Source organism: Euprymna scolopes, chromosome 40 (assembly GCF_053919585.1).
Source record: "Euprymna scolopes isolate OS-2025 chromosome 40, ASM5391958v1, whole genome shotgun sequence".
Taxonomy (NCBI): Eukaryota; Metazoa; Mollusca; class Cephalopoda; order Sepiida; family Sepiolidae; genus Euprymna; species Euprymna scolopes.
Genome location: NC_136521.1, coordinates 27,163,336 through 27,187,641, shown reverse-complemented (window position 1 = coordinate 27,187,641; position 24,306 = coordinate 27,163,336). Strand labels below are relative to the sequence as shown.

Genomic DNA, 24,306 nt, shown 5'->3' with positions numbered 1-24,306 from the left:
ACCTATAGTATCTACACTAACATATTTTCTGCAGAACTTTCAATCCAATCCTCCAAAAGACTATTGATCCATACAATCTGAATATTCTTATTCCAGGTCTTCAGATGTACGCACCAACAATGGATTCATGAATTTTACCAATTTTTAATCAGCTTCTTTGAGTGGATTTTTTTTATTATCCAACCGCATCTCCACACTTAGACATCAATTTGAATATCCTATTTTGCGTCTGTATATATTTCTTTATAATCTTTCGAACATTACTTTATTTCAAACTTTCAAATTTTGCACTAACTAGAAATGTTATACAAAATTCTTTTGCTAATCTTTTTCCTCTGAAGAAAAAGTTAAGTTTTTGAAACTGCATGGAATAAGGAAATAATTTCATCTTGTATTCCTTGTTTTATGAACAATAAATGTTTGTAATTCATAATTTGCATAATTTTTATACACACACACACACACAGTGGGTAACAAAATCATTTGTTTTTTTTTTGTATTACTCAAGAAATATGAAGTTAATTTGAATGAAATATACACTCAATCTTTCAACAGATATTATCTATTTAAAAATGAAACGGAAATAAAAATATACTTATTTAACAAATATTTATTAACAAAAAAATCAAATTATATGCAAAAGTATTTTACATGCTGTCAAATTTCATTCTTAAGCAGTCATTTCATCTTGCTACAATGACCCCAATGGTAACATATACACCTAAATAGACGGAGTGGCAATGGGATCAGTCCTTGGACCGACCCTAAGTGAATTCTACATGGTTGATTTAGAGAACAAAATATTTATAAATAATATAAAGCCCTGTATATATGGACGCTATGTGGACGACATTCTTATTTTAGCTGAAAATAATGAAATGATATACCAACTAAAGTACCTTTTTTTTTAAAAAACTCAATCCTTAAATTTACAGTAGAGTTAAACAATAAAATGTAATTTCTTGATGTCCTTATTGACGCGTCCAATAATACTTTTAACATTTCTGTATATAAAAAACAACAAGCATAAATTCCAACCTTCTGAACTTTAAAAGTGATTGCCCACAAAGGTTCAAAATAGCCATAATAAAAAATTTATTAAATCACACTAAAATGATATCATCCACAAAAAAAAAAGCATTACTCATTGAAATAAAAAAACATTAAACAATGACTCATCAACAATCATTTTCCTAATTACATTGTTGATGAACAAATAAAACGAATGCTACAACCCTTTGAAAACCCTAATAATAATATTAGCCAACACCGCAATGCAAACCCCATTAATATATTTTATTAAAATCAAATGACACCTAACTTCAGAATCGAAGAAAATTAAATTAACAATATCGTTCGTAGATACACGATGCCTATTGACAATAATTCTAAAATTAAATTTATTATTTACTACAAGAAGTTTAGAACACAAAACCTTGTGGTTAGAAACAACTCCTCACCAGCTATAAAAACGTTGGAACAAACCAATGTAGTGTATAAATTCAAATGCTCTATGGGAGAATGTAACTCCAAAAATAATAGATATATTGGGCATACAACGACAACGTTGTCCCGACGAATAACCATGCATTTAAATAATACTAGTGCTATATATAAACATTTGATAAAAGAACATAACTGTCCCCCCTCCAATCTTAAAAAAGGTCCTCGTTCACAACATAAAAATCATACAACATGAAAACAATATTAAAAAATTAAAAATTCTTGAAGCATCATATATTAGAACCATTCAACCCACTATAAATGATATCGCATTCAAGAAAAGCAGTAACGTTCTTAAATGTCTTGCGTAGTTCGTAGTGAATGGACTTTGTTAACAGACTCAAATTTTTAATCAACATATTTTTAATCAAGTTTTCATCGAATCTATATATTTTAACTTATCATCACCTAACGCCGTTTGAATTCTCATTTTTGCTCCTTCGCACTTTTACTTCAACACCTGAAGATAATTCGTGGACGAATCGAAAGCACTAATGACAGCAACAATTATGGAACTTATTAATATTTTTGATTTTGATACAAAAAAAGATTATACGGAAAATCAAAAAATTAAAAACAAGAGTCATAAAGCAATGTGTCTCCATTGCATTCAATAATATTTGCTTGAATATATATATATATATATATATATCCAGAAATATATATATCCGGAAACAGCCATGTCATGGTATCACGACTGTAGCATATTTTGCTAAAACTGGAGCTCTACACTATGCTAATTCATGCAAAAAGGAAAATAAAATTTCAAAAATAAGATTACATGCAAACAGATACAAAATGTTAGAAAAAAACAATATTTTTTCAACTTTAGAATGGGGGATCAGCGTTACATGAAAATTTAATGCTAAATAATCATCCACTTTCAAGCCACTGGACAGTAATGATCACACATTTTCAAAGCACATAGGGTTTTTAAGAACATACGATCAAATATATTTTTTTAAAGAAATAAATACATAACCTCGGATTGACCTTATGGAAAAGCAAACAAAAATGGCTTATCGAGATTAGCATAAAATGGCAGGATAATCCTTTACAATGCAACATAATGGAATGTGTAAAAATTGCCACTGGAAAATCTGTAAAAAATTGAATATCCAGTGGAGCAGCAAGTTTTGAGAGAAAACTGCCCGAACTTCACTATGACTATATCGTAAAGCTGCATATTATGAAAATGGCATACTGATATTGGAAAAGAAGGAGAAAGTAGCAACCTGTTGAAATCAGTGATGTTGGCTTAAATAGGAGCAAGAGGAAGAAGATAATTAAATACCATGTACAACATAAAAGAAACTGGAATCTGAGGAAGATTGTAGTAATCATAGGATCAACCAAACTCATGAAAAAGAATTCCAAAAGTTATTTCACAAATATACCCACTGATCCAAATGCAAGAGAGATGCAAACAATTTCGCTTAAAGGGTTGGTTAGAACCTTAAAATGGTCTCTTGGCTGGAGTTTCTGAAATAGCAGGTGAATGTTTGTCACCTGGTAGAAATCAAAAATAAGAAAATTTAGAGAAAAAAATGCCCATGGGTCAACCAATGTAATTTGGGCCTAGATAATTGGTAATTCTGGCAGAGCATTGGAGGCATGATCGCTATTTATTCATATAGGTTATTCATATAAAGGAAAACATTATTTTATATATAAGACTAGCAGGGCCACCCGTTGTTGCTCAGGACCGAATAATAAAACAATGAAAAAAAAAAGTTGATTTTGACCATACCTATTATTCTTAGAATAGAAGAATTTTTTGATGTCTACGTATCTTTTGCCATTTTGAGCAAAAGAATATTTTACCTAGCCTAGGACGGGTATTACACAACATTTGTATGAAATAATTGTACCTTCCCCAAGACAGGAAATTTACAGCATGTATATGAAAAAAAATTTTCCTTTCCTAGGGCGAGTAATTTAAAATAATTTACATAATTTTCTGCTGAGCTAACTTTTCTGTATGTCACAGCTAAAAGTTTGTTTTTACATCAGAGTGCTATAATGAAGAAGCACCTTATTTCTTATATAAATGTCATACTATTGGAATATATTACATGATTTTTGGTTTTAATAACTTATGTACATCACAGGTAAGATTTTTTTTGTAACATAAGCATCACCACTTATCAAGGCCAAGAGGCCACCCGAGGATGCAGATTAAAGAGTGTACAGTAGAAATTGGACAATATAGTAACTGTTAATCATGGAAATTTGGAAAATTTCTTATATGGAACGGCTCATCAAAAACTTGTTTACATTAGACTTGAAGACAACCATATTGTAGTCAGATGGAAAGCAGGAAAACAGTAGACAATTCCACAGGCGTGCAGTTCTAAGAAAGAGGCTTTGCTCATGGAATCTACGTTTAGGTGTAGGCACAGATAAAGAGTGGGGGAAACTAGTGATAGTGTTTTCTGCTAGACGGGTGTTTCTTGTGAAAGTTTGGCGAGGAGGGAACTATAGATTGGAGCTCAGCCGAGCACTTGCCATGAAAATAATGATAAAGCAGAGACAAACTCGCAACATCTCTTCTGTGAGAAAAAGGTTGCAGGGAAGAGAAAAGGACATCCCCTATGAGGCTACGAAGTCTAGACAGGATAAGTCCTTTCTAGCAGCTCCTGCCCAAATATGGCAACAGAACTCCATCTTAGGACGTACCTGGCTCTTATATAGATAGAGAATTGCATCAGATCGATAGAAGGATCCCACAATTTTTCCAGCGGCCTTAGCAATGGATTTAATGTACATGTTCCATTTAAGATCAGGAGTAAAGGTCAAGCCCAGAAGCTTGTCAAAACATGAGGCCTCCCCAAGATGAGAGCTATTCATTTCAATTGATGCCAGATGGGGATCAAAGCGTTGATGATGCAAAGATAAAAGCTTGGTTTTAGATGCATTAAAAGTAACAAGCCACCTCTTTCCCCACTGTACTACTTGCTCAAGATCAGAGGAAAAAGAATCAGAGAGAACTTGGTCGTTTACGGTCTTAAATGTGCTACCATAGATAGTAGTGTCATCAGCATAAATGTCTACGAATGATATAAGAATGTGATTTGGAAGATCATTAATGTAGATCAGGAAGAGTTTGAGGGACTCCAGCATTAATACTTAGTGCTTCTGATTTCTGCCCATCAACTACTACTCTTATGAACCTATCAGAGAGAAATGATTTAATAATTTAGAAGACATTTCCAGCTATACCGTAGCTGGAGATCTTGTGAAGTAAACCTTTATGCAATACTCTATCAAAGAGTTTGTCTAACGAGATTACCTCAGGTTTATTGATGATAGAGCACACATTTCTGTTCAGGATCCTGTTTGCTATTTGCCAAAACTGGTGGGAATCAAGCCGCTTCTCAGCTACTTTGGACTTGACGGACTGAGCATACAACTCTCTTGCATTCTTTATTACTTTTTTACAGTAGTTGTTGGCAGTTCTGAAAGCGGCTTTAGTCTCAGTAAATCTATTACGTTGGAAGCAATGGAGAAAGTGAGCAGCACATTCTGGAGAGAACCACGGCTGGATGTTAGGTTTTTGCTGGAATTTTTTCGAGGGTACGAAACGGTCTATACCTACAATTAACATATCGGTCAGGTCTGATACTATAGAGGACACTTCCTTTTTAAACATGGAACGCAGAGGTAGATCTGATATAAATGTACGGAAGCTATCCCAGTCAACCATAGAGTATCGATATACTGTATGATGGAGAGGTACATCTGAGGATTTATTACATTTCATTTTTATCTTAACTGATACAACAGAGTGGTCGGAAGATCCAAGTGGAGACAGAATGGAAGCTGAACATAGTTCAGGGCAAGTTGTGAGAAAAAGGTCTAGGAGACTTGCATACTGGTCGTCAGTATCGGGCACACGGGTGGGTTTGTGAGCAATCTAAGTGAGGTCATTAGCAATGGAGAAATCATGACAGAACCCCCCTCATCATCGGTCTTGTTTGAGTGGGTCAACCATTCCACATTGTGAACATTGTAGTCTCCACAGACATGAATATTAGCTGAAGGATAAGCAGATAGAACATGGTCAATTTTCTCAGATATGTTTTTAAAGATAGTAACTCCGCTGTTGTGGGGGTGATAGAGAGTAAATATAAATGCAGTAGTTTGAGCAAGTGCAACCCGAAAGCACATATAGGGTAAGTTAGGATCTTCTCTGGAGATGTCCCTACTACATGGAAAGCCATCTTTTATATAGGCACATATTCCATGCCCATGGCGATCTTGGGGGCCAGATTTGGAAGTTAAATTAGAGTATCCTTTAATTACAAACTCATCTAGGGAAATAGTCTGTCCAATGCCAGTTTCACTTAGAAATAATATGTCTGGTTTAGTCTCCTCTAATTGGGTTTCAACCTCTGGAAGGTTAGAACGTAGACCCCTGATGTTCGAGAAGGAGGCATGGTAGTGGTGGGGGGGGTCTACATTAGAAGTTGGAGATCCGGGTTTAATCATGTATTTTTTATTGAAACATTTCATGATGGAGCTTTGGGGTTTGTGGACTAGGTCGACAAACTTGCTTGAAGCAGGGCAGAGAGGGAAAGTAAGAGAGAAATAGAAATGAAGAAATTTTTTTTTTTGTAGCACATGAAAACGTAAAGCCGTAACAATTACCTACTAATATGGCATCGAGAGGCCCCACCAGAAGCTACTGCATGGTCCAGAATCCATTCACCAAATGGCAATACAGCAGCCCCAGTACTTTGCACCTGCTGATAGGACAGTCTCTTCAGTGGTTAATCCAAGGGTTGGGTCCCTAACTATCAAGCGGATAACGTCAGCCCAGATAAAACGTTTACCTCCAGCACCCTTACTAGTGACATGGCTACAAAGATAGACATAGAAACAGAAAATTTCCGACATCTCTGGCGGCTGTTCACGCAAAATACTGCCAACCTAGAATACAGCTTTTTCTTCTCCCTTTGTCAGAAAAATCACTCATTAAAATATGAGGACTGAGTGACAAATAAAGAGAAGCGAGAGTAACGGGAGCTGCCGATAACGCATCCACAATGCATTTTGTACTTTCCATTAAAAAAAAAATTATTAAGTATTGTACTTAATAAAAATCCATTTAGCGTGTTTAAGGGAAGGTATGGTAAAAGATTCCCCTCTCACGAACTGAAAATGAATATAATTGCCTAATCCGTTTAAGCTATCAACTTGGAAAATATAAACAACATTTACAGACAAAAAAAATCTATTATAAAAAAATAAAACAATATATATTCCAAATAAATTTGCCAGATAGAATCGGCACATTTTTGCACAAGAAAACCATTTACACAATAAAACAATGAAATAAAGATAAAGATTAAAAACTGAAATAAATATAATATTAGCACTTGCATCTAGAAAAGAAATATTACAAATTCATGACTTAACTGCTATAATACATTCTTCGTGACTGCAAATAAGAATTGATTTATACGTGATTTTTGTTTCATTCCAAATAAACCAACATGCTTAGCTGGTAATTTTGTAATTGTGCCCTCGCCAGTAAGGTTAATTGTAAAATACTTTTGTTATGTCATTATTCAATGCATTCCTATTTATGGTTGTACGATCAACAAAATAATTTTTTATTGAATATTGCTCGGTTGACGGGCAATCAAATACGATTTTCATTTTTTATTTCAGATTATATGTTTTCTTTTGATCATGTCTTTCTGCAGATTTTAATGTTTTCTTGTTTTATTTTCTTTTACAGGTAAGTTCCTGTTATTCAGCAATTTTGGTAAGATACAAAACTCGATTTCTTAACATTCAAAGTTTTTCTACATAATTTATGTTCTAGTAAATATTTTCTCCATTTCTTGGCATTCCTGCAGAAGCCTAATGCAATAAAAAAAAAAATTGTAAAAATATTAATGCTTCGAGACATTTCGAGGAATGACTTTTCGTATACAAATTTATTAATTGGAAAAAAAAATATTTAACATTTTTGCCAACAGCTTTGTGTTTCATATCTAATCTGCTAAAGATTTTCTTTGTTTTTCATATCGGTACTGTACTGTACATTATTTGCTGAGTAGGATAGTGTACAAGTACCTTTTTTCTATTTTAAAATTGAAAGAATTTGATACTTTTAAGTAATTTTCTGTTGTGCTAAATTTTCTGTATGTCTAGAGTAAGAATTTGTTTTTTTCATCTGGGTGCTACAGTGAAGTAGCACCTTATTTCTCATTTAAAAGTCATACTACTTGAATATGTAATGTGATTTTCAGTTTTAATAACTTTTATACACATCACAGGTAGGATTTTCTTTGTTTTTTCATATGAGTACTATACTGAACAAGTACCTTATTTCTTGGGTAGGATGCTGCACAAGTACCTTATTTCTAATATAAAGATGAAACTACTCAATGATTTTACATAATTTTGTGTTGTGCTAACTTTTCCGTACGTCAAAGGTAAAAGTTTGTTCTTACATCAGTGCTATAGTGAATAAGCACTAGGTGTATCAGAATTTTGGGGGAATTTTTGACACCCCTAACAAAAAACTGAATAAAATATAAAAAACTCGTAATTTCTCTTTTTAAAGTGGGTTGTTTATTTTCTGTATGGAATATACTTCCAAAATAAACTATTAAAGTTGTTTAAAAAATAATAGAAATATTATTTTTTATTTAAAAAAAAAACAGTGTTTACAAAGTGCCGGCGCATGTTCAACCAGCCATTTTTTTTTTTACATATGAAATCATTTGAATTTTACAAGTGAAACTTTTTCAATTTTTTAATTAAAAATCTATCAAAATTTTTCTATTGGTTCAATTTTTATGATAATTTCAGGGTCAATGCGAAATTTTATGGTCTTTCCAATAAACCGAATATAATATTTTAGACAAACGTTTGTTTTTAAATTCACACCCCCATTTTGAAATGTCTATTAAAATTTAAATAATTAATTTACTCACCAAAGTTTTATATATCACAAATTGAAGATAAAAGATCAATAAATAAAATATTCTAATTTAAAACAAAAAAAAAGTGTTTTTTGGAAATTTACCTGTAAAGTCCAAAGTGTAAAACTTTTTTTTTTTTTAAACCACATTGATTTTTTTTAATCAAAGCTTATATTATGCTTATATCCTCAAGTAAATACCGGATGCTGACGGCAATTTTTTCTATTTCATTCAATGTTTTCGTTTTTTAGATATTTACAAAAAAATTCACTCGATAAAGTAGAAATAAGATATAATAATCAAAAACTCGTGTATTTCATTAAGAGAATTAAAAAAAAAAAAATTTTTTTTTAAATCAGTCAATTGGATTTTTTGTTTCTTTTTTCCAACTACAGAGGCCCCAAAATACTAATTTTGGTTAACAGCATGCATTAAAAATAGATATTAATTATAGCGTTTATAAGTTACCGTAAGATAATTGCGAAAAAATCAGAGATTTCTCTCCCTTTATTTGAACAGTCAATAAATCTGAGTTTGCGTTTTTTTTTTTTTTTTTGAATCCTTGTTTAAAAAAGTATTTTACTTAAAAAGGACATGGAATAGAAGTATAAATATGGATAAATTCTTAACAATGAACAATGGAAGTACACATTGAATAGAATTTTTTATAGGTAAGTGATTTTTTGGAATTTATATTTTTTATAATCGAAATAAGTAAAATTTTGTTGATTTTCTTTAAATCTTTTTTAAAGAAAACCATTTTCTTTAAATCTTTTTTAAAGAAAACCAATTTAAAAAAACAAATATTGCATAATTTACTATTAAACTTGTTATTTTTTTAAAATTTGGTCTTTGCTTCTATAATTGAAAAAAAATTAGGGTTTGAATTACATTTTTCAAGTGATTATAAGCTTCGAAAGATAGTAAATTGATTTATTAAAGTTCATATACTGCATTTTTAATGGTCAATTCTGATACACCTAAAGAAGCACCTTATTTCTTATATAAATGTCATACTACTCGAATATATTACATGATTTTCGGTTTTGATTACTTTTATGTACGTCACAGGTAAGATTTTCTTTGTTTTTCATATGAGTATTATACTGTACAAGTATCTTATTTATTGGGTAGGATACTGCACGAGTACCTTTTTTTCTAATTTAAAAATGAAAGAACTCGATAATTTTATGTCATTTTCTGTCGTGCTAAATTTTCTGTACGTCAGGGGTAAGAATTTGTTTTTTCATCTGAGTGTTATAGTGAAGAAGCATCTTATTTTTCATATGCAAGTTGTATTACTCAAATATTTAACATGATTTTCAGTTTTAATAACTTATGTACATCACAGGTAAGATTTTCTTCGTTTTTTCGCATGAGTACTATACTGAACAAGTACTTTATTTCTTGGGTAGGATACTGTGCAAGTACCTTATTTCTAATATAAAGATGAAACTACTCAATGACTTTACAAAAGTTTTTCATATGAGTACTATACTGTACAAGTACTTTATTACTTGGGTAGAATTTTTTGTATACATAAATACATTAAAAAGTAAGTGATCACTGTATGTGATTTTTGGAATATGACATCTATACAAATATACAAACATATACAATACATATAATTCATAATGGTCAGTTAATTAGTTTAGGAGTGAATTCAATACATAGAAATATATAAACATATACACATAATTAAAATTCATAATGATTGATTAGTTTAGGAGTGAATCCAGTACATAAAAATATATAAACATATTCACATAATTAAAATTCATAACGATTGGTTAATTAGTTTAGGAGTGAATCCGATACAAAATGCCATTACTTGATCTATTTACATGGTTTTTGGAATGTAACAAATTAGCTGATACATATATATATTTGAAATATGACATTTTGGTTACATACATCAAAAACATTCTGTGTTTTTTTTAATAAAAATATTTTTGTAAAATTATAACATAAGATTTAAAAGTCAAGAATATCAGAATGTAAAAAAGATGGTGCTAGTAGATGGTCACAGTATCCACTGCACCAAAGGGACAACCGCCTTAAAAATGTGAAATAACTAATTAAATAGATGTCTGTTTTACGGGATGCGTGCACAGAACGACGCCATTGTGCTACGCTCGCCAAGTTGTCATTTCTTTCAAGTTTGAACCTCTTTTCGAACCCCTTTGCAATTATTTTAACTGAGTAAATACCACTAATAAAATTGTGCACCAAAAATGCAATCTTTTCAGCTACTGCACGCTGTCTAACGACCATCCATCTGGGAGGAGATACAATTTGCAGAGACAGACGCACACACACAGACAGACATAGTGAGATTTATGTATTAGATTTCTAATGTATTTTTCCAAAGAAAAACTAAAATTAAACAGTATCCCACAAAACTCACACCTAAAATTGCTTTCCAAGAAATTAAGAAAATTAGTACGTCATAATATAAGTTTCACTTTGTAAAGTAAAACTAAATTTTTGACATGACGTGATACATTTGTAAGGATTTACATTTTACGTGAGACATTCAAATTTTAAACGGTCATAAATTAGAGACTGAGCTTTCAAAATATATTTGACATGTTTTGCAAAGATGTTTTTTCACATTAAACGTTGTTAAATATAATGGAAATAATATTTTGCTTTAATACCAATTGAATTGGAAGGATTTTTTGATTCTTTTATAAACTAATATTTACATGAAAGAGAATCTTTTTTGCAAATCTTTTGTAATCAACTAGAAATAAATCTATGCAAAATTTTCATGCATATAAAAATATGCGTGGGAATGTTGCACAAATTTATTTTTAGAGATTACAAAAGATTTGTCATTGAAAAAGATCAGAGTTCAACTAAACCAAAAACCAGTTAAACAACTCCACCAAAATACTTTCTGGTTCTATTGCAATGAGATTTCATTGTTTCAATCTTGCTCATTGAATATTGTGTCACTTTTACACATGATAGAAGACTCCTATCGCTCTTGGGATTTGTACACAACTTACCAACTAGTAGATGGTCTGCAACAAAAAAAAAGAAAGCCAGTTTTCATCAAACAGAAATGAAATCATATTGTCTTTTCTAGGAGGACAATTTTATCGTTCCACCTTGTACAATAAATTTGAACATAAATATTCTATAATAATTCGCCCACCCCAAAATGGGATGTTACTTTTTATAGATTAACGTCTTTAAAACTTAGCATTAAAAAAAGGAGAGAAAAATAATTATTTCAGAATTTAGAGTTCGGAATCAGTTTATTTTATTTAAATGTAAATTTAGATAATCAATGATTTCAAGACCAGAAGTTTCTAACTTGACAGCTTTTTAAGGGCATATAACCAAAAAGATTGATAGAAATATTGAATGCACAATGATATCAAAATCTCTAAAGCATGTATATAATTAATTTTAGGTATCACAAACCACCCTAGAGTTTAGAGTGCAAAAATGGGAAAATATAGTAAAATACCCTCGAACTACAATTTTGATAACTCATTTATTGGAGGGGGGGTAAATTGTAAAATGTAACAAAACTTCATTTTTCTTTTTATATTCTTTCTTGTCTCATTAGTAGTTTTTTTTTATTTTCAGTGACATATGATTTATTTTTAATGTTGACGTTTTTCAGCTTAAAACACACATTTTTTTCTTTAGATTGAATAAACTAAAATCAAGAACTGGAGTTATGACCATTCAAAGTATCAAAAAATGCGTGTTTTTTTTTTGTTTTTTTTTTTTTTTTTACATAGGCATCACCACATTATCAAGGCCCAGAGGCCACCAAGGATAAGGGTTAAAGAGTGTACAGTAGAAATTGGACAATATAGTAATCATTAGTAATGAAAATTTGGTAAATTTGATAACTTATATGGAACGGCTCATCAAGAACTTATTTACTTTAGACTTGAACACAACCATATTGTAGTCAGCCGGAAAGCAGGAAAACGGAAGACAATTCCACAGGCGTGCAGTTCTAAGAAAGAAGCTTTGTTCATGGAATCTACGTTTAGGTTTAGGCACAGATAAAGAGTGGGGGGAATTATTGATAGTGTTTACAGCTAGACGAGTGTTTCTTGTGAAAGTTTGGCGAGGGGGGACCATAGATTGAAGCTCAGTCGAACACTTTCCATGAAAATAACGATACATCAAAGACAAACTCGCAACATCTCTTCTGTGAGATAGAGGTTGCAAGGAGGAGAAAAGGACATCTCCTACGAGGCTACGAAATCTATTTTGAACTCTATCAAGGCAGGACAAGTCCTTTCTAGCAGCTCCTGCCCAGATGTGGCAACAGTATTCCATCCTTGGACGTACCTGGCTCTTATATAGATAGAGAATAGCATCAGCAGGGAGATATTTACCGGATCGATAGAAAGATCCCACCATTTTCCCAGCGGCCTTGGCAACAGATTTGATGTACGTGTTCCATTTAAGATCAGGAGTAATGGTCAAGCCCAGAAGCTTGTCAAAACTTGAGGCCTCCAGAAGACGAGAGCCATTCATTTCAATTGATGCCAAATGTGGATTAGAATGTTGATGATGTAAGGAGAGAAGCTTGGTTTTAGATGCATTAAAAGTAACCAGCCACTCCTTACCCCATTGTACTACGTGCTCAAGATCAGAGGAGAGAGAATTGGAGAGAACTTGGTCATTTACTGTCTTAGATGTGCTACCATAAATGGTAGTGTCGTCAGCATAAATGTCTACAAATGATGTAAGGATGTGATTTGGAAGATCATTAATGTAGATCAGGAAAAGAGTTGGGCCCAGGATGGACCCCTGAGGGACACCGGCATTAATACTGTGAGCTTCTGATTTTTGCCCCTCAACTACTACTCTTATGAACCTATCAGAAAGAAATGATTTAATAATTGAGAAGACTTTTCCAGCTATACCATAGCTAGCGATCTTATGAAGTAAACCTTTATGCCATACCCTATCAAAGGCTTTAGATATGTCAAGAGCAATTGCCCTAGAAAGATTGCCACCGTCGAGAGATTTGCTAATCCTATGCGATATAACTGTAAGCACATCTGCTGTAGATCTAGCAGAACGGAAACCATATTGAGTGTCACTAAGAAGGTTATTTTTGTTGAGATGGTTGATTACTTCTGTATTTAACACAGATTCTAGCAACTTACTCATGACGCACAGGAGACTTATTGGCCTGTACTGAGAGGGGGATGAGCGATCACCTGAATTCTTAAATACAGGGCATACTGATGAGATTTTCCAGGGAGATGGGAAACTATTCTCCTTAAGACAACGTTTAAACAGTTTTGTAAGTATGGGCGCTAGTTCAGGTTGAAGTTTTTTGAGTACTATAATTGGAATACCGTCAGGGCCAGTTGCTTTACTGGAATCAAGGTTTTTGATAAGCTTGGCAACATCACGTACAGATATACGTATATCACATAGCGTGTTTTCTGATACAGGAGGAAATATTGGGGGTTGGCGGCCTTGGTCGCAAAGGGTAGAATTAGCTGCAAAGTTCTTGACAAAGAGTTTGGCTTTGTCTGATCACTAGACATTTTGCCTGAAATCAGTCCTATTCAAATGGGTGTAAGTTTGTGACTGAAAATGGTAGGAAATTTGCACAATTTACAGACTAACCCATCTTTAAAAAGCCGTATCTTCAGATCTTTTTAAGATATTATGATGAAATTTTGAACATAATATCATAATACCATGAGGTTCAGTTGGCATTATTTACAACCATCTCACTTGGTAATTGGCATACGAATTAGCATATTCCAGTTTCATTTTAACAATTTTAAGTAGAAACATCATAAAAACAGCTAAGAAAAATAAGTAAAGCTTTATCATCATAGGAAGTATTATTCTGATGGACATTATTATTTGCCATTATAACATTATGAAAAATCCAAGATGGCCGCCATGACATGATTCAAAGAAATTATTAACAAAATATGGCTTGTAGCATATGAAATGGAAGGAAATTTTATACAGATTACAATTATAATGTTTTCAAGTTCATTAAACTAATTAGGATAATTAAATTTTATTTTTAATGGCTTCAAGTTACCATAACAATTATCGAGTGAGTTTCTACCACTATTTTGTATCATTTTTTTATTTTTAAGTCATTGTCGAGACTTCAACAGACATTACGGACATTGTTTTCTTGTTCTCATGTAACGCTCGACACTACTTGTTTTTTACAACACCAAAAATTTATCGAGGTAGGTAGAAGAGTAACTTACCTTTGGTAATATTTATTTGTTATATATTTGCTTTTTTGACCACTTTTTCATACCTCTGTGGATTGTGAAACAAACCCAATAAAAGTTATTCTTTTACGTAACTGGATAAGTGCTTTGTGTGTTTTAACCCATTTAAAAGCATGGTCATTGTCAGTTCTTTTTCAAAGAATTTTTTTTTTTTAAATATTCTTTTCTTTTCCATAATTAAGACTTATGTTTTCTAAATAACAAAAATAAAATGAATATTTTGTTTGTAAGTTAGTTGAACGTTTTATTTTTTTTGTGCGTCTCTGCACACTCAAATTCTCATGTTATCCAATTCTTTTCAAATTTTAGGACAAATTAAATTAATATATTCGCTATCAAATAGCGTTTTAATAGTTTCTATCTTTACTTATCTTTATATTACAACACGTTAATTTTGAGATGTTTTATTTGCGACTCAAAAACCAACAACAAAAAAAAACAATGTTCATTGTCGGTTATTCTTTTTCAAATATTTTTTTTTTAATATTCTTTTCCTGTCCATGATTAAAAAAAATTGTTTTCTAAATAATAACAAAAATAAAATAAATACTTGCCACTTGATTGGATAAGTCGTAAGTTAATTGATGAACACGTGTTTACAGATTTTTTTTTTTTGTGTGCCACTAGCAGTGTCAGAAATCGCCATTAAAAATTTGTGATAAACACTGGAATAATTAGACTTATTAGCTTTCAAAGCTTATAACTACTTGAAAAATATAATTTAAACCCTAATTTTATTTTTCAATAAAAGGAGCAAAGACCAAATTTAAAAATAATAACAAGTTTAATAGCAAAATATGCAATATTTGTTTTTTAAATCGGTTTTCTTTAAAAAAAGATTTCAAGAAAATCAACAAATTTTAACTTACTTCGAATATAATCTATATATATAAAAGCGAAAATGTATGTATGTATGTACGCTTTTCCTTGATGTCCACAAAAGGCTTCTTTCAGAGAAGCTCTCGCTCGCTTCACAACTTCTTAAAACTTTTTATATCATCTATAAATTGTAATATCTCACACTTAACCACGGAGCTTGCCTGTCTATTTAATTTTATTGACTTTCAAACATTAATTATTCCACATTTTCCGCATCGGCACGCGTTACATTCGGTTTTCGGCATAAACCAAAAGTGAAACTCGACACTAATCACTGGCCGAAAGCCAGTGGTCTCTAGAGAGCTAAGTAACGTTTAGTCAATGTCGACTTCGTCATATCAGACGGTAGCTTTCATTTCGAGACGAGACGCTCCCCCCTAATAAACAGGGAGCGGGTTTTTATAAACAAACAAACCGATTTATTGACCTCATTAAAAATTGTCCCGCACAAAATGCTAACTGCTGAATACCTATCGCTGTCACGTCAATCAAAAACACGCACCTGTTTTTTTTTCACACTTTACTATTTTCCAACTGCACGTCAAGGCTTCGTTTTTTTTTCACGGGCACCTGTTTTTTTTTTTCACATTTCGGGTTTTTTTCACACACACCTACAAACACCCGGGCAACGCCGGGTACCCCTCGCTAGTAAACATATAAATTCCAAAATATCACTTACCTATAAAAAATACTAATCAATGGGTACTTCCATTCTTCATTGTTAAGAATTTATCCATATTTATATTTTATATTCAATCTACTTTTTGAATAAAATAATTTTTTAAGCAATGATTCAAAAATACTGTGACTTCAGCTCGTCACAAATGGAAAAAAGGGGGAAACAACCGTCTCCCTTTCTAAGAGTTGAGGACTATGGTGACCTGTAAGCGCCAGAATTAATCTCATTTTCTATTTCTGGCATGTGTTTGCTGTAAACAAAAGTTGGACCATCATACTTGAAAAATGATCACATTTCACTTATCAGTTTTTGCCATTAAAAAAACTACTCAATGAATTTTCCATTTTTTTTTATTCTCTTAAAGAAATACACGAGTTTTTGATTTAATATATTTTATTTCTCCTTTATGCAATGAATTTTTTTTTAATCGAAAAATAAAAAAAAAAAACATTGAATGAAGCAGAAAAAATTGTTGTAGGTATTCAATCTTTTCAGGAAAAAATTTAAAAAATGTGAGGTTTCGCTTAAAAAAATGAATCAACATGGTTTTTAAAAAAAAAAGGTTTTAAACTTTTGACTTTACAGGTTAATTTGCATAAAACTATTCTTTTTTTGTTTTAAATTAGATTATTTTATTTATTGATCTTTTATCCTCAATTTGTGATATATAAATCTGAAGTGAGAAAATTAATTATTTTCATTTTAATAGACATTTCAAAATGGGGGGGGGTTAAAAAAAAGTTTGTCTAGAATATTATATTCAGTTTATTGGAAAGAGCATACAATTTCACATTAAACCTGCAAATATTGTAAAAATTGAACCAATAGAAAAATTTTGATAGATTTTTAAATTGAAAAAAGTGAAAAAAAATTGAACTTGTAAAATTCAATACATTTTATTACGTAAGAAAAAATGGCTGCATGAGCACGCACAGGCACTTTGTAAATACTGTTTTTTAAAAAATAAAAAATAATATTTGAATGTGACCATCTATTTTTAACCCTATTCAACCACAGATTGGAGGGCTTCCTTTAGTGTTTCTGCCATTTTCTTAGATATGTGTTCATTTGTTTTCCCCTTGTGCCTGTTATAGAGCGTGGTGTCATCAGCAAATATACCCATATTCAGAGACAATTTTATCAGGCAGGTCATTTATGAATATTAGGAATAATGTGGCGAAAATTGTGGGAATGCAGGCTTACCTCTTAAACGGCCTCGGTGTACACTTTGCCGATGCGGCGTCATGATGCTGAAAAGGGTCCAAGATGGCGCCTGTGGCGTTATATAACAATGCAGTCTCGCCGAATCTCATGTGCTCTCATGCACATATGCAAATTTAGAGGACTGTCTTTTATAAAAACAGGCCACTAGAGCAGACGAGAGAGACGCAAAAACGAGTCTACAGAAAGCAGTGAGCTGAAGTTTTGAGTGCTCTTTTTTTTTTCTTTGCAACGTCAAATAATAAAGGTCCAAGGGTAGATCTCTAAGATAGATCACATTTATATTATATTGTTTAGATGTATGATTATCAATGACAACCTGGATTTTCTCTTACTTAAGAAGGATTTAATTATGTTAAGTATTCGTCCAGTGATACCATATAATCTGATTTTCCTTAGAAGACCATCCTGCCATAACCTGTTAAAAGCCTTATATATATCTAGCGCTACCTCTCTACCCTCCCTTGTTTTGTCCAGTGAATGGTATATATGTTCAGAGATTACAGTTACAATATCTTCTTTTTCTTTCTTTTTTTTTTTTACATGAAGGTCACCACTTATCAAGGCCCAGAAGCCACTTGGGGATAAGGGTTATTTTGTGTACAGTAATCAATGGGATAGTGTTGCAGTATGCATTAGTATTAGAGATTTGATAAAGTGTCATTACTTGGGGGGGAGGGGTTCATCAGGAATTTGTTCATGTTGGACTTGAAGACATCCATGTTGAAGTCAGGAGGGAAACAGGCAAGCGGTAGAGAGTTCCACAGGCGTGCAGTTCTAAGAAAGAAGCTTTGTTTATGGAATCTACGTTTTGATTTAGGCACAGATAAAGAGTGGGGGAAATTTTTGACAGTGGTTTCAAGTAGACAAGTGTTTATCGCGAAAGATTGGTGAGGGGGTACCAGAGATTAGAGCTCAGACGAACACCTGCCATGGAAATAACGATAAAACAAAGATAGGCTCGCAACGTTTCTTCTGTGAGAGAGAGGTTGCAGGGAAGAGAAAAGGGCATCCCCCACTAAACCATGAAGTCTATTTTGTACTCTGTCAAGGCAGGATAGGTTGTTATTAGCAGCTCCTGCCCAGATGTGGCAGCAGTATTCCATCCTTGGACGTACTTGGCTTTTATATAGATAGAGAATTGCATCAGTAGTGAGATATCTTCTGGAGCGGTACTTGGCAACAGACGATGTACGTGTTCCATTTCAGATCAGGAGTAAAGGTCAAGCCCAGAAGCTTGTCAAAACATGAGGCCTCCCCAAGACGAGAGCTATTCATTTCAATTGATGCCAGATGGGGATCAGAGCGTTGATGATGTAAAGATAAAAGCTTGGTTTTGGATGCATTAAAATTAACAAGCCACCTCTTTCCCCATTGTACTACTTGCTCAAGATCAGAGGAGAGAGAATCAGAGAGAACTTGGTCGTTTACAGTCTTAAATATGCTACCATAGATAGTAGTGTCATCAGCATAGATGTTAACGAATGATTTAAGTATGTGTTTTGGGAGATCATTGATGTAGATCAGGAAGAGAGTTGGGCTCAGGATGGACCCCTGAAGGACTCCAGCATAAATACTGTGGGTCTCTGATTTTTGTCCATCAACCACTACTCTTATGAGCCTATCAGAGAGAAATGATTTAATGATTGAGAAAACATTTCCAGTTATACTGTAACTGGAAATCTTGTGAAGTAGGCCTTTGATATGTCAAGAGCAATTGCCCGAGAAAAGAAGCCTTTGTCGAGAGATTCGCTAATCCTATTAGATATAACCGTTAGCACATCTGCTGTAGATCTTGCAGAATGGAAACCATATTGCATGTCACTAAGAAGGTTATTTCTGCTGAGGTGGTTGACTACTTCTCTATTTAATATGGATTCCAGCAACTTACTCATGACACACAGGAGACTTATTGGTTTGTACTGAGACAGAGATGACTTATCACCTGAATTCTTAAATGCAGGGCATACTGATGAGGTTTTCCAGGGTGTTGGAAAGCACTTCTCCTTAAGGCGACGCGTAAACAGTTTTGTAAGGATGGGAACAAGTTCTGGTTGAAGCTTTTTTAACACTATAATTGGAATGCCGTCAGGGCCAGTTGTTTTACTGGAATCAAGGTTCTTGATTAGCCATTCTGCTATAGAACGCGCTTGCCTAAATTCATATTGTTAGTCAGTTAGAAGTTTAGCAACTGTAAGGTGATGGACTAGAGCTTCATTAATTATGGACTCAAATATTTTGGCAAAAAGCAGGAGGAGGCTAATGGGGCGATAATTTAATGGCTCAGTTTTTTCGCCAGAGTTCTTGTAAACTGGTACCACAGAAGCAGTTTTCCAGCAGTCCAGAAAGCAAGATTCGTTAAGGCATTTGTTATAAAGTTTGGAGAGAACTGGAACAAACTCAGCGGAGCATTTTTTTAATAATACAGCTGGGATGAGATTGGGTCCACATGCTTTTGAGGTGTCTAGGTTTTTTATGATATCATGTACTGTAGAAGGGGTGATTTTCAGATCATCCAGTGTGGTTTCTGTCCGCAAAGGAAAGTCAGGGAGGAAGTGGTTTGCTGGGTCCAATGTGGAGTTTGAGGTAAACTGACTGGCTAACATGTTAGCCTTCTCGATGCAGTGCAAATAATCTCATGATTGTTGAATAGTGGGAGAATTGTCGATTGCTCATTATTTACTACACTGTTGTAGATTTTCCAGAAATCATGGGTTCCTAATTTCTGTGCTTCGATACGTTTTCTGGTGGTCTCGGATATTCTCTCTTAGCTGTCGGTATTTCTTTCTTACAATTACTTCTTGCTTCTATAAACTTTTGTCTGTTTGTACTAGACTTATGTCGGTTAAATTCAGTTGTACGTCACATTCTTCTGAAGGTTCACTCATGTGCAAAGCACTAAATACAACTGCAAATTACTTAAGACTTCTGCTCAGTCATAGTTGATGGAATGAAAGCATGTTAGATCCGGGAATTGAATAAACGGTTCTGCTCGAAATTTTGTGCAGATTTCTGAGTTTGACAAGATATACCTGAAGGTGGTCAGAGGTTACATTGAGCGAAACGTCGTGCAGATAAAACTCAAGTTGAAAACTTGAGTTTGAGTAATCCAAATAATACAAAAATTTCAGTAAAAATATTTTAAAATGGTTAAATAATTATGGTTATGTTGAAGCTTTAGCCCTATAATGACTGCCAAATCACTCGATCTTGATTTTTTTATCGCAAGGTCAAGGCTGCTACTTGGTTTACGAAATTGCAAGTGACAGCCATGTTGATATTTTACTCATTCAATGTTTACACATTTTAATCGTGCATTTCTGGAGTTTCAATGAGTAAAATAAACTAAATTTTTACACAAAATGACTCATATAATAATGTTTAAGATAAGAAACATTTTTAATGCCTTATTTTTCTATCATCCGCAAACACTATTTAACGACATTACCAAATATTTATACATTTTAGGAATTGGCCATTCATTTGCAACAACACCGATCTGATATTTTTGTTTAATTACTTTGTCTCATGTTGTAAATGTTATTTTTTTACTTTAATACTTCTACAGAATTTGAACCGAACCGACTTTTGCCGAATTAAATATAAAACTTATGGTAGGGGTTGATTTAAGGTTAAGGCTAAAAATTAAAAAAAAAATTTTTTTAAAACTCAGTTCAAATTTTGTAGAAACTTTTTGGTAGAATATGAACCATGCAATTTTTTTTAGATAAGATTTTAAATTATTAGGTGAAAGTACAGAATACAAAACATACTTCTCTCACTAAAAATGTGTTACGGTTTCTAAATAATAACGTGATGATTTCAGCACGGTCTGGTCCGTATTATTCTGCATAAGTACCAACTTTTCTTTCAAGGTAAAAATTATAAACAATACGATATTTGAAATTATTTCTTAGAAAACTAAACCTAAAAACGACCCTGGTGTCTAACTCTGTCCGTGGGGATGTATAGTAAATAGGTACAATCAGCAATATATCGTCACATGAGCAAATAGTGCTAATATACTATAGTAGCCTAGTATATGATCATCCATCGATACTTTTGATTTCACAGAAACACTAAAAAGTGACAACATTCGAGGCAAAAGTTGCCGATTCTTCAGTAGTTGATGTATGTTATATAATAATTGTTTTCATTTATTGAGATTGTCGGACTGACTTCCTCATCTTGGTTGTTATAGTCACAACGTTTTGGCCGTTTTGCCCTCCGGCCTTCATCAGGTGTTTTGTATCAAACTGGGGAACCGTTTGTTAGGAGTCTCGAACCCAACCCTTTATTATTATTATTACGGGGGTACCGTGTTCGGACTCCAGCTAGGCTCTGGGACATAGTTGCTGTTTCTCTGTTTTGAATGTTACTTTTCACTGCCTTCGTTCAGGATTGAACTCAGCACCTTTGGGTAACTGTAAACTTTGATACAACGTCTAGGACCACTCGGCCATATGTCACTAGAAACACCTGATGAAGGCCGGAAGGCAAAACGGCCGAAACGTTTTGACTATAACAACCAAGATGAGGAAGTCAGTCCGACAATCTCAAATGAAAACACCTTATGGTGAGCTACGATGTTCACTCTTTCGCTGCCGGAAGTTCAAGTGCCCCGAGACGTTTTCTGCACATGCGGCTGGAGGCGCCTTTTTACTGAATTGCTTTGGAGTTTCAATGTTTTGATTTTCTGACCAATCAGAGAGTTTTCCGGGCTGTCGGAAATTCTGTGTCTGTGGGAGCCAATGAGAATCTTTAAAAGAGCTCTATATTTTCCAAAAAAAAAGACCAGTTAACAAAAATTCAGAGATAGTGTTGGAAGGTATATATCACTACTGTCTGCAACTCAAATCTAACACGACAACACTTTGAACATAGCAGTCAGCTAATCAGACAATGTAGGCAAACACACAGACACAGTAACTAACTTTTGCATTCCCCCTTTTATTATCGTATGCTCACTTGAAATTAAGTTTATGAAAATATTTTAAAACTTCTCACATTTTTCAATAAACCTTCCAGAGTGATTAATTAACTCTACTCAAAAACTTTCAGTGAAAATTATTTTATATAGTTGAGTGAGGAAGTTGTCTTTACGAGACCCGTGGCCGTGAACTAATCACGGCTCTTGAATTATCAACTCAAACTTCCTCGAAATCTCAAACTAATTTCCCCCTTTTGTTCACTCATAAATGAACTATTATTTTCAATGAAAATATTTCCTAAAATGTAATAAATCTTTTTTTCCTTTTATAAATTGAGAGTTAACCTTGTTTGTTATGTTGATATATTTTCTACGAAAGAACCTCGTAAATTCGACTCTCTGTCTCGCTCTCTTTACTTCTTTTCTCCACAATAATAACATTAAATAATAATACATAAACAATAAAAAAACAAGGAATAGGCCAAAACCTCATCTAAAAAATACAGACAATTACTATGATAATTGTTTGTTTGTTTGTTTTTCAACAAGTTTATATAGAGAGGGAGGGAGGGAAATTAAACCAATACTTACTTTTTACTCCGAGGCCGGGCATTATTAAAGTTTGGCAAATAACATGGTTTTTGGCTCAGCTGATGAAAACGACTAATTTGTTGAGCGTCGACATGGCGCGACTCTTGTATAAGGCTTAGCAACCCCAACTGCAGAAGACTTACAAAGTATTTCATGTCACAGGTTTTTTAGTTTTGCAACAAAAAAAGTGGCGATGGATGACAGTAAATGAAACTATGATGTGAAGCGTTCAATGTTTTAGTGAAGAATGAATGTGAAACAAATGTGCGAGAGGTGTTGTTTGTGGTGTGGTGCGGGTGCGTGTTTTTTTTTTTTTAGTTTCCTTTTGAGACAACATCCGCATTTGTCGTCGTCTTTGTTGCCAGATTTTGCTGTGTCATGCCGACGACATGAGAATGATAAACTATGAAGGGAAAATCAGGTGGAAACACATTTGATAAGAATTGCGGTTAACAGATGTTGTTATTGTTAACAAAAATAAAATGTGGCCATGACGATAAACACGATAAAACCAAGCAAAAAATACGAATGGGCGGGTGAAAGATTACAAGTATCAATATTAAAAAAAAAAAAAAAAAATTAAAAAATGTTTAACCCTTAAAGTTGAAATTGCAGAAAGGGTTTATAACTTTTTATTATTTAGTTTTATAAAAATCACGATTATATTCTTCCCAAATTTTCCTCTTCATTGTTACCGGTGACGACTCAAAATAGTCCTTTCGTTATTTTTCTCACGTCCATATCGCCCTGTGCAGTGCAGTGAGTGCTGCTGAGTGCTGCACTGCTGCAGTGTGCATGTTTTTTTTTATTACTATGATGATGATGGTGATGATGGTGATGATGATGATGATGATGATGATGACGGCCGAGAAGGGTCAAGGAGGATGGAAAGACCGAGAAGAAAGCACTGGCCAGACCTCCGCTGGACAAGTGCGAAGAGAACTGGGATCTTGAGGAGGCTTAGTGCCACTCAAATTCCAGTATAATGGCCACTGTCAGCGAGAAATCAATGGTAAGAAGCTGTTGCGATGATGCAAATTAATTTGCAAATGGGGAGACTTGTTGTCTCTCAGCTTCCAGAGAACACTACAGGTCTCCAATCAGATCGTTTGCTACTTGTGTGAAAGCTCCATGTGAGCTGCCAATATTAATAATAATAATAAGAAGAAGAAGAAGAAGAAGAAGAAGAAGAAGAAAAAGCCAGATTTATAAAAAACCTCGTAAAAAACGTAAAAAGTGCAAATAAAGACTAATTTTGTTATTTTTATTTCAATAATTTCATAAACACACATTCATCAG

General features: G+C 33.3%; 1 protein-coding gene across 1 annotated transcript in view; it reads right to left on the bottom strand.

The window, feature by feature from the left end:
• LOC145265457 (cathepsin Z-like) overlaps positions 1 to 23,767 on the bottom strand; it is a 61,159-nt gene extending 37,392 nt beyond the window's left edge. The window contains exon 1 of the mRNA XM_080121316.1: positions 23,008 to 23,767. Within this exon, the coding sequence (XP_079977442.1) occupies positions 23,008 to 23,162 (155 nt within the window). The 5' untranslated portion in view covers positions 23,163 to 23,767. The remainder of the gene's footprint in view (positions 1 to 23,007) is intronic.
• Between the last annotated feature and the right edge of the window lie 539 nt (positions 23,768 to 24,306).